General features: G+C 36.8%; 1 protein-coding gene across 1 annotated transcript in view; it reads right to left on the bottom strand.

Annotated features, from left to right (window-relative positions):
- PDHX (pyruvate dehydrogenase complex component X) overlaps nucleotides 1-12,359 on the bottom strand; it is a 78,345-nt gene that overhangs the window by 40,110 nt on the left and 25,876 nt on the right. The window contains exon 2 of the mRNA XM_019639555.1: nucleotides 10,234-10,314. Within this exon, the coding sequence (XP_019495100.1) occupies nucleotides 10,234-10,314 (81 nt within the window). The remainder of the gene's footprint in view (nucleotides 1-10,233; nucleotides 10,315-12,359) is intronic.

Below are 12,359 nucleotides of genomic sequence, written 5' to 3'. Positions count from 1 at the left end.
CATAAGTTGGGTTCAGAAAACCTGCCGGCATCATAGAGCACAAATGAATAAAGCAGAACAAGCAGAAAGACAGGTGACCAAAGATACAACTGAAGTCCAATAAGAAACACTTCTGTGCAACAGAAACAGTAAAGAAACTCAAAAATGTTGAGCAGAATCTCACTTGCTGGTTTCTAGATCTAGAAGCAGGTTGGGGGGCACAGGGGTTGGGGGAAGGAAAGGTTCTTTTGAAGTAAAGGGAACTTAAAGTGACATCATGGAGCCAGAGGACTCAAATCAGATTCTCCACTTAAAAACCAGGACTGGGTCAGGGTTCCTGTACTCGTAACTGGAGGCTGATAAAATGGGGAATCAACACCTAGTGACTAGGACTGTGGCTTTAATGAGAACTGTGGGTCTAGGAAGGTGGAAAACAAAAAAACATGCCTCAGTGCCAGGCACGGAGTCAAGGCGCTCTGGCCCCATTACTGTACCTGCTATTATCGCCAATATCAACAGCAAAATCCCTGACTGGGGGGTGAGGGAGGGGGAGAGTAGGGGGCAGGTGGGAAGACACTGAAATGCAAACAAAAACCTTCCACTAAAAAGCAGACTCTGCAAAACTAAGTTTCAAAACACATGAAGAAATCTAATGCTAAGAAAGAAAACCACAACAATCAATAATTGGAACAGAAAGTCATTTCAGATGCAATTCATTTAGTGCAACCTGCCCAAGATTTTTAAAACAAGTATCTTGAGGATGTTCAGAAATAGAAATGAAAATAAAAGATTAATCACAAAAACAAGAGAGAGAAAAAAACAGGAATATACAGAAATAAAATAATATCATGTAGAAAGAAAAAACTAAATAGGACTCTTGGAAATAAAAAATACAGTCAGCGAAATAAAAACAATCAATGGGATATATTCTAGATGGACATAGTGAAGTGACTTGGTAATTATAGACAGCATTAAGGAACTACCTGGAACTTAATACAGGCAGAAAAAGATAAAAAATATTAATAGTAAAGAAGAGTCAGACATAGACTGAGGCTGCAATGTTTGCCTAATGGAGTTCCAAGGAAGAGACTGGAGGAAATGGTGGAGAAGCAATGCATGAAAAGATAATTGCTGAGAATTTCCCAGAACTGAAAGGAGATCTCTACACCCTCAAAATGGAAGAGTTCTGAATGAGTTTAGAATCATGGCTACCTATGTTATATTGACCGGGAGCGGGCAGCACAGGGACCCTTGTACCTTGTTGGAAACATTCTATATCTTGATCAAGGTGGTGGTAACCTGGATTATATGTGTATGTAAAAATTAACTGAGTTTACCCTTTGCATAAGTAATACCTTGATAAAAAAATTCAACAGAAAAAAGTATTAGACTCTATAAACATGAACCCACTTTAGATATACTATAGAGAAACTGCATACTATCAACAATACAAACACAATCATAAAAGCTGTCAGAGGAAAAAAAAACAGAATACTTCAATGGAATGACAGGCTGAGAGACACTTCTCAGCAGCTGCACAGAGGTCAGAAGACAATGGAGTAATGTCTTCAAAAAGCTAAGAAAAGGGCTGCCCAAGTGGCTCAGTTGGTTAAGAGCTCACTCAAGAGTGTGAGCTCTGAGCAACAGGGTAGCCAGTTCAATTCCCGGCCCGGCTGAGCTGCCAACAGGTGGCAGGATGGCTCAGCTGAAAAAAAAGCTAAGAAAAAAATGTCTAAAATTTTATATGTAGCCAAACCATCATTTATGAATGAAGGAGAAGTGTTCTTTAGACACATAAAGGCTACGAAAATTTACCACCTACTGATGAGTTATTACAAAATGTAGTTCATCAAAAAGAAGTGGATACAAAGGCAACCCCTGGGCTATAGGAAACAAGTTACCACAGAAATTGATAAAAATGTTAACTATTAATCACTTACAAGGTCATTTCTGAGTATTTAAAAAGGTGTACAACTCAAACTCTAAGAAAAAATACGATGAATAAGAGAATGTTTAGGTGATAGTTAAAGAATACTAAGAAATTTGATGTAATTTCTTATATCAATTAGGGATTGATATAAGAGGAAAAAGTACTGAATAACTCGAGACTTTATTGGCAAAATTTAATTAAATATGTGTCTTAAAAACTTAATGGTATACATCCAAAAATATAAAAATAGAAATATAATCTACAATAATCAGAAAGCTGAGGAAACAGAAAATAACAAAAACTATCTTCCAATTGAAGGCAGACACATGCATAGAAAAAAACAAAGAAAAACAAACAAAATGGTAGACATTAAGTCCAAGTATATCACTAATTGCAATAAATATAAATGAATTAAAACCACCTACTATAAGCAGAGATTATCAAAATGAATTAAAAAAATAAAATCTGGGTAAACACGGCTTACCTAAAACAAAAAGAATTAAAAATAAAGGATAGGAATATATGCAACATACAGATACCCCCCCCCACACACACACACCCCAAAAATAGCTGGGACAGCAATAATAGGCACATTCAACAAAAGAATGTAAAGGAAAATCTAAAACACTAAGATAACAAGTATGTTCTGAAAGTTCACTGAACAGAAACTACTTCATTGTATACCAAGATTTTCACATAGATGGTTGTAATATATTTTTAGTTAAAACACTTCACATCCACCAATATACACTGTTTTAATAAAATAAACAAGCTTATCTGTTAGATGGTATCTTGTGAATGCCTAAAAAGGTGCTTGGTCTAACCCCAAGTCAACAAATATTTATTTAAAATGCATTAGGGCACTGAGGATACGGAAGTGGTAGAAAAAAAGTTACGATTTCTGACCTCAAGAAGCTTGCTTACTTTCTAGTGACAACTGGAAATTGCAGTAGGATTAGGTGAAGTCAGGATGCTACAGAAATATTCAGGAGGGGCATCTAACTCAGTTTTGAGAAGGTGAAAGAAAGCTTCCTAAAAATAAACAACACCGAATCTGATCCTGAAAAGATGAGGAGACAATGAGGTGAAGTGAGGGGAGGAGGGTAGGGAGGGTGACCCTGGCAGAAGGCACAACATACCCAAAGCCCTGGGGGCCAAAGAGAGTAACAGGCAACTTTGGAGGGCTTAGCTGAGAGAAGGGATGAGAGATTAGGATGGTGAGGTAAGCAGGAATCAGACCAAAAAGGACCGTTGTATGTCATGCAGAGAAAGCTACAGTGCCAGATTACATAAGCTTACATATTTCTTTATATGACAGATGTTTTAGTAGTTGAAATAGATTGTATTTCAAAAGGGAAAAAAAAATCACACCCTTATATGTTTCTGCTTGTAACCATGGAAAAAAAACAATTGAACTACGCAACCTAGCAAATTCTTCTTCCAGACGCCTCAAAAAGAAACTCTGGCCATAGGAAAGCAGGAAATGTTTTATCCCTTGTGCTCGCCTACTTCAAACTCCAAATATCCTGTAAGTACCACCCACAAACTCTACTTCACCCACAGATCAAAGCAGACCATTCTGTCCCTATTCCTGAATTCCTATAGTAGTTGTAATTTATTTGCAATGAATCAGGCTTTACATTATAAGATCTTATGCTGCCATTATTAATTACTTTTTTAAAATGGGGTTTTCTTCTATTTACAAGACTGTGAACTTCTCCATAATAGGAACAGTACACACCTTAAGTGTTTTATATTCTACCTCATTGCCCAGCTAGTACCACATACATAATGAGTTTGAGATTAAAACACTTCAGAAGAAAATTGCAATAATTTCACACATCCTCATTTCCTCATAAGGTATACATCAAACTGTCCTTTCGGTTCTAACATTTGGTTGGTAGCACACTCCTAATATTTAAAAACTTAGGCTATTTCCTCTTTATTTTAATTTTATGTGCATCTATTCACATAACAGACATATATATATATATACACACATATATATAAACTATTTAAGAATGGGGAGAGAGAGAGAGAGAGGGAGAGGGAGAGAGAGAGCAAGAGAGAGAGAGAGAGAGAGAGAGAGAGAGAGAATGGAAAGAAAAACAGGGTAGGACCCATCGTGTGGTGAACTTCCCAAGGAACCACTGCCAAGTTTAAAACACCATATTATTATATAAGGGTACATTACCTCTTATTTATCACGAAACTCAGGTTCTATCTGTCAATTAATCAAACATAATGTAAATGCCAAAAGAAAATTTGGAGAATAAATAATGAGCCATGAAGACTGCAAATACATCCAGTTTCAGCCTTGATCAACGATTTAGCACCATAATTTAGAAAAGCTGAAAGGCAGAGTAGTTACAAGGAACTCTTCCAACTCAGATACAGGTTTGAGTCCAAGCTCTGACATTCACTAGTAATCCTGACCAAGGGACTTAATCTCTCTATCAGGAAGGCTCTGAATGTACAGTGATATTAACAAAAAACATCCAGGAACTGGAAACGTTAGGTCAACTCTTCACATACATCTTCACATAACATTTTACAACATTTTTAGATAAAAATAAAATGTTAAGTATGTTATCAATTAAAAACGAAGATTCACTCTAGCTCTCTAGTCCCTACTCTGTTATATCAAACAGATCAGTCAACAAATATTAGCGTACAAGGCATTATACTAAGGGCTGGGTATAAACATAACAATAAGGTGCGGTTCTGTCCACAATGAGATCATAGTCTAGAGAAGAGGACTGAGAAGCTAGGACAGAGCATCATGGTCGGCGTGACATGACAGACGGCTCCTCAGCTGCCACGCTGATGGCTGACTGGTTGTGGAAAGAGATGGCAGCCTTGCAGTGTCCCTGTGCCATCTCCTCATGGTGCAGCCGAGGTGGAGCGGGCTCGGAGCGAGAGTGCGGGCCCCAGGAGGGGCCAGAGCAGAGGCCCGCCCGGGAGCCGCTCCCCAGCACCGAAGCCAGCGTCATCGTCCTGTTCCTGTGTCCCGATGGGCTGAGGACTGGAGTACACAGAGGCTCCCCTTTCTCTTTTGAAATTCGGGGTATGAAATACAGTCTCGATGAAACACAGTTAATGGTGATGTCTAGGTTATTAACTAAACACATCCTGTGGCTTTCACAAAATAATTTTGTTCTGCCAAAAATTAAGAAGTCTTCTTTTAAAAGGTGTGTGTGTGTCAAACGTTATCTGAAAAAATTCTCTATCCTTGGAAGAAAAAGGTGTGTGTGGTGGTAGTGGCTGCAGGAGAGAGCTAGTTTTTATCGGTAAGATCAAGTAAATCAGACCTACTTTAATGTTCATTAAAGAAAAAAAAATCTTTTAGTGCTATGTCGAACCATAATGACAACCACCATTAGAGATAAAAATAATTCAATCGTTTATTCAACAAATATTAGCTGCCCCTATGTGAATGACATTGTGTAAGATGCTATCGCAAAAGACAAACAAATAAATAAATTAGTATGACAGACCAGCTCCCAGAAGGTCCTAACCTGACTCAAGAAGAGAAGAAACAGCAGCAATGCCAATTCCATCCCACCAGTGACTACCGCAGCCTGGGGAGATGGGGGGTGGGGCCTAGTCAGCATTTGCCACCTCCTTCCATTTCGTCACACACAGAAAAAAGGATATTATGTGCATGGCCCAAGACCCCAGGCAACCTGGCTCCTCGGCCATCTGAGGTTCTGCCCTGGGCGCTGAGAAAGAAGTTGCTAGGAAAGCTAAGCTCCCTTACATCCTTCTGACCTCTTACATTTTATTGTGTTGTCCACTGCAAGGACTTGACACATGTGGCAAGTGCTTATTGTACTGGACAGTGCACACAGGACGTTTCCATCACCACAGAAAGTTCTATGAATAACAGTGTAATCTAGAATGCCACTCACCAATTCCAAAATTCTGACATAACAGAAATACTAACAATAAATGCAAAAAAGCATAATGATGGAATGCTATTTAGCAATAAAGGAATGGACTGCTGATGCGTGCTACAACATGGAAGAACCTCAAAATCATGCTCAGTAGAGGAAGCCAGTCATAAAGACTACATATTATATCATTCTATTTATATGAAGCTTCCAGAAAAGGCAAACTTTTAGAGACAAAAAGCAGATTAGGGTTGTTTAGGGCTAGTGATACAAGAAGAAAGTGACTGCAACCAGGCATCAGGTTATCTTTTTGGGGTAACAGAAATATTGTAAAACTGGATTGTGGTGATGGTGGCAAAATACTATACATTTACGAAAAGTCACTGAATTGTGCACTTAAAATAGATAAACATTATGATCTGTAAGTTATACCTCAATAAAGCTGTTAAAATAGCATACTGAAAAAAATGTTGATATTTGTGAAATGCCTATTTCAAAAATTTTCCATTTTAGCACCACTAACATGTTATACAAATCCCCCAAAATAATAGAAACCAAAGCCTCTTCTATAGTAGATGCCACAGACCCACGTTACTCTCTAATGGCACCTAGTGATAACACCTCAGTGATAAACTCCTTCAAACAGTTTTACTTCTGAATTTTATACACTATATTATAGTCTAAGACTTACAAAAAATATTTGAAATATTCAAAATTCCCAGTCACATAACAGAAGGAATACATAAAATGTTAGTAGGAGTAACACCAAGGGCAGCGGCAGCTAACATCACTAATGAAGCACATACTGTGTGCTCCAGGCACTGTGTGTGGCTCAGAACCTCACATAACTATCTCGGCCTAGTTCTGCTCCAGTGTTTCATGATACGCTTTTAAGTGTCTCAAGAAAAAAAACAAACAAAAAAACAATGTTTTTTTATACCCTCAAATATTCTCTCACAAAAGGGGCAACAAGGATATTTTCTTCCTTTTTACTATTTTAACAAATTTGACCTTCCAAAAGATGAAAAAAATATACTATATTCGCTTTAACTGAAAATATCTGAAGCACAAACTTGTAATAAAGATGTGGAATTATATATAGCTCAATTTACCTTTCAAGAGATGTGTGTGTTACCTAGCACTTTTCAAGTGTGTTGTCTACTCATTTTATGATGCATACCCTTTACTTAATCCTCAGACTGAAATTAAGTATTCTAATACGCATCACAAAACTACTTTTCTATCATTCATTAGATCAACAAAGATGGGATTAATCTATATGTCATATTAGTGCATGTATCTGTGACTTAAAAAAGAAAATGAAATTGAGTTATCATAGAATTCTAAAGCGAGGGATATACCTTCGACCTCATCCAGTTCAGCTCATGCCCAGCTACTTCATGGCAGAGTGGGACCCCAAAGGACAAACCCTGATTCCTAGGCCAGAGTTCTTTTCATTACACCTTTATTGCCTTGGCTTAACACACACACACACACACACACACACACACACACACACACACACACATACACACACACGACTTTAGTAATAGTACTTGTGAATTACAGAGTCTCAGACTTTCAAGAAAACTTCAAGACCGACCTGCTATCCATTAAAGGTTATCAGATCAGCCTTTGCTTAAAAACAAATTAGATTCATAATTAGATAAAACACTCCTCTTTTTCATGAAAAAACTTGCAATCCTCTTAATGTTTGAAGGCCTAAACTCAATAGTGGTGACCATACATTCAAAAGATCTCAAGGTAAAACATTTTAATAACATAGCTAATAAGAGAAAAAAAGGTATATAAAAAGTTTTCTGCCAGAATGTTTTTTAATACAGAATGACTGAACCAAGTTATTATAAATATGTCAGGTACCAAACATACTTAGACATACAGAGTCATATCCATGTGTACAGTACATAAATGTTAGTAAAAAGAAGTAAATTATGCTCAATTAAATCACAAAGGGGATGAATTTAGGCAAGAAGCCAGTGAACTGCTGAGAACCAAGGATGAAGACTGCTCTCATTTACAGGGTGTCAGCAAACATCCCCGTCAGCTGACAGAACACAGACTCTTAGGAGCGGCCTTCAGGGAAACAAGCTCTTTGGGCTTCAAGTGCATCCTGGCTTGTCCTGTATTAAAACAGCGCATTGTAATCAAAAGGAAAAAAGCACAGGAAGATGAGACCGTTGTCTCGCTGCTCATCATCGCACCACTCTCCATATTCTAATGGGTGTGAATAACTTATCAGATTGCCCGGGAGCTCAGAGTTTGAGAGATAAATGTGGTCCAAAGAATCCTCTTATCCACTTGCCTATCAGTTCTCAGCGTGAAGAAATGTAATCTTTTTATAATAAGCCTGCAAGGGTGTTCTGTGTCTGAATTATTACTGAATGACACCAACACTCTATCATACTGAACATGGAAATAGCCAAAGTTCTGTAATTCTTCAGCAAAAAGAAACTTAAAAATAGATTTCAACTGATTACATTATTTATAAAGGTGAAACTTCCTTAAATACTGATAATTACTTTAAAAGATGGCAACAGCCATGAACAGCAAATTACTCAAAGTGCTTCCTAATGAAGCACTGGCTCTTTCATTTATATGACATATGTCTTTCTCAAATTCTAGAAAATTCTCTGCCATCTTTTCTTTGAATATTATACCTCTTCCTCATTTCCCCTCCTTCTGGAATTCCTCTTATTGGATTATTGATTGATTCTCATTTTAGTCTTCATGTCTCAACTTCCCGTTCATTCTTTTCTACTGCATTATCGCTCTGTGCTGCATACAAGCTAATTTTTTCAGGTTGGTCTTCAGTTCACAAGTTCTTTGGTCACTCATGTTTAATCACTTTAATTCAACCTTCAGTTCTGTTTTCTAATTTTAGAGATAATCTTTTTCATTTTAACAATTCTATCTATCCCTTTCAAATCTGTCTAGACTTTTTAGGTAGTGTTTGTCTTTTTTTGTATTTTCAGTTCCTTCTCTTACATGTTCAATTGTCTCAAACATACATTTTTATGTAGCTAGTAATTCTAACTACCTGAATTTCTCGGAGGTCTAGTTCTGCTGCTGGTTATAACCTAATGACTTTTGCCAGGACAACACTGAGATAAAATTCTTAGAAGTAGAATTACCTGGCCAAAGGGTAAATATAATTTTTCTAGATATTGACACATCCTCTTCCCCAGGATTTATACCATTTTGCATTTTCACCAGCAACGTATGAGAGAGTGCCCACTTCCCCTCCATGCCCTCCATAGCCTCATCAACTGAAAAACTTGTCCAACTTTCTAATGTCTGTCAATATGATTGGTAAGAAATGCTATCTCAGTGTACTATTAGTTTGCATATTTCTTATTAGTAGGAAGATTAAGTATCTTTTCATATATTTAAAGGCAATTTGAAAAACTTTTTCTGAAAATCATTTGTTCATGTATCTTTCCCATTTACCTATTGAGTTGATAGTTTTCTTATTCTCTAAATTTTATTAATCCTTTGTGATAAAAATTGCAAATACTCTTTTCCAATTTGTCACTTGTTTTTTTCCTTTACTTATTGTGTTTTTAGCCATACAAAAGTTATTATTTGTATCATTACATTTATCAACATTTACCTGACTGCATTTGGATTTTGAGCTGTAGTTCAGATGTTTATTTCACTTCCAGGTTCAGAGAAATTCACCATTTTCCCCCCTATTCTTGTATGGTTTCATTTTTATACATTAAGTGTCTGATTCATTTGTAATTTTTCCTTGGTATAGTGTAAAGAATAAATCTAATATTGTCTTCCTTCATTACACCAAAATATCCATGTGCAACTATTTCTTTCCTTATTTTCTATGCAATTCTATTATTCTGTCTTAAGTACCAATACCACAGTTTTAATTATGGGGCTTAAAAATATGTTTCAATATCTGGTAGAGCTATAACCTTCTTCCACTGCTCTTCTTTTGAGAGTTTTCCTTATTATTCTTACTTATTTGTTCTTTTCAATAAAATTGATAATCAACTTGCCTAGCACTAGGAAACACACACACACACACACACACACACACACACACACACACACACCACACACACACACACACACACACACACAGAATCATTGTAAAGCTATAAATTAACTTAAGGGGATCGACTAATTTATGATGCTGAAACTAAAAGTTAAGTATAAGGACTAGAAATTGGAAAAAAGAGCCTTAACATATTTTACCATTCCCCGCTTGTGAAAAGTTACAGGCTGAACTCAGAAACCTCTGCAACGTTACCATGGGAAAATTTTATCTAAACGAACTTAGATTAATTAGCAGAGGAACCCAATTTATTTCATGTATCACATATTGTATAATATAACTGATTAGAAAAAAAACAAAACTATCAAATAACACAAGGCATTAGTAATGTACTTGCTCACCTTCTCTTTTCAGCCATTTCACAATGTTCCCTTCTTCCATTGTCGGAGATAATGATGGCATTAGTATCTTAATAGGATCAGCTGAAATTGAAAAAGGGAAAAATTAGCCACAAAAAAAAAAATGCAACTCACAAGGCATCAGTAAAAAATTCAAGTAAATTAATACCAAATTCAATTTGAGAAAGAAAATATTTCAAAGTCGAAAAAGCTCCCAACTGGTCAAATTAAGTGTCCAGTAAATAGTATAGACATTTAAAAGTCTCAACTTTTTAAAAATAAACATTTATAGAAACTCCTTTCTCATAGTTTCCCAGTACTCTATGCAAATTTTCAAGCCAGGTGTTTACAAAATTTAAAAAAAGTTGATTTATGTTTCATCTTCTTTCCTTTTTGTTCCTGCATAAAAATATTTACAAGTAAATTGATCAAAGAAAAAGACAAATAAGAAAAAAAAAAGAAAAAAACTAGGGTTGTGATTGCCTACAACAGAATAATCACGATAAGACTTTAAGAAATTGGTTGTGTTTTCATTTTCCTCTATAATCAAAGTTTCTTGCTGGTAAACGTGAAAGGAAACGTTTGCCTTGTTAAGGATGATCATCAGGCAAAGGAACCTCAGTGGTCAAATTAACCTCAGATTGTGTTCCATAGTTCAACTGGGGATCCAAAAAGGTACACTCAGACCAGCATGACCTCTCAGTGAAGCACAGCTACTTTTTCCTTAGACATCACCCACTGTCCAGGACCGTATTCAAGGTGCACATAGCTGTTAGATCGATTACAATTTATATAAAGTTCACACAAATAAAATAGTTAATAGCACGCTCCAGCTCCATCAGTAACCATGGTAACAAATTACACTCCATGAACTCTTCCACAGAATATATTCTAACCTACTGATTATTCAACAATCTGACCCCCAAAAGCAAAACATCACTGTATATCTAACATATTTCAAATGCAGAAGAGAGCAGAATGAGGGTTTTTTTTTTTTTCCATTGACGTTTTAGGGTTGAAAGCAAGGGTATTGAACACTAATAGTAAATGAGGTTAACTGTTTCCTTTGGGAAACTGCACTAATTATACTGCAATTTCAAATGGAGAGTTCCTATGGCTTCATGATAAAGAAGTTCCGTCTCTGAAGCATCTGGAAGGAAGCTTCTGTCATCTTTCTCTTTTTCATTCTCTCCTCTCTAAAGAACTGTGAAAACGACCACAGCATATACGTACCTGCCTCAGCCTTCTCCTCATTTTCTGTAAGAACTGCCTAAACCGTAGGGAACCTGCAGTTTCCTTTCAGCTCTTCCATGTATGCACTAGGAGTAAACGGACCTGCCTTTTGAAGCCCACCTCTCTCTGTTCCCACTATCAGGACCCACACTGGGTGTGAGGAAGCAACTCAGGCACGTGTTTGCTTTGTATATAAAAACTCTCCCCCTCAAACAAAAGCCAAAAGTCGAAACATAGGGCTGTACTGTCAAGTCCAACCACACAAAGCCACAGATCTGTCACACTCTCCAACCCAATAAAACCATCAGTATTAAAGCTGTTGCTTTTGATCTCTATGAGCTATTTTTGTCTCCCTCTCAACTGGTATCAAACTCTAAGGATAGGAAAGAATTATCATTCCTAATACCCCAACAATGATAGAGCCCAAACCAAACTCCAAGTCAACATGCCCATTTCAGAAATGGAAAAACTACAATCCAGATTAAGGGATTTGAATTCTGCCTAACTCTCTACATTATACTACCTCTCATCGTTAATTACACTAAGGATCATCAACTCATCACTAGTTATTTATGGCATACTCAGCCAGAAATTCAAACATAGCAAACCAGACATATCAAATCCATGTACGGATTCTTCTATGCCCAAATATCCTAATGCACACTTTCCCTATCTTGGGCATAAGGAATCCCTGTACCGAGAAACCACTTTTACTACTGTCAATGACTATTCTGAATGTAGAGAGAACAGGTAATCTTTTTTTTTTTTTTTTTAAGATTTTATTGGGGAACTGGGGGAGGAGAACAGCGTTGGGGAATCGGGGAAGGGGAACAGACAAGTTGCTGTCCTTTTGTTCTTCAGTCTAGTTGTGGAGGACGTCACTTCACTGGCCCATG

The sequence above is a fragment of the Hipposideros armiger genome, unplaced genomic scaffold (genome assembly GCF_001890085.2).
Source record: "Hipposideros armiger isolate ML-2016 unplaced genomic scaffold, ASM189008v1 scaffold_44, whole genome shotgun sequence".
Classification (NCBI taxonomy): domain Eukaryota; kingdom Metazoa; phylum Chordata; class Mammalia; order Chiroptera; family Hipposideridae; genus Hipposideros; species Hipposideros armiger.
This window is presented reverse-complemented; position numbering and strand designations above follow the sequence as displayed.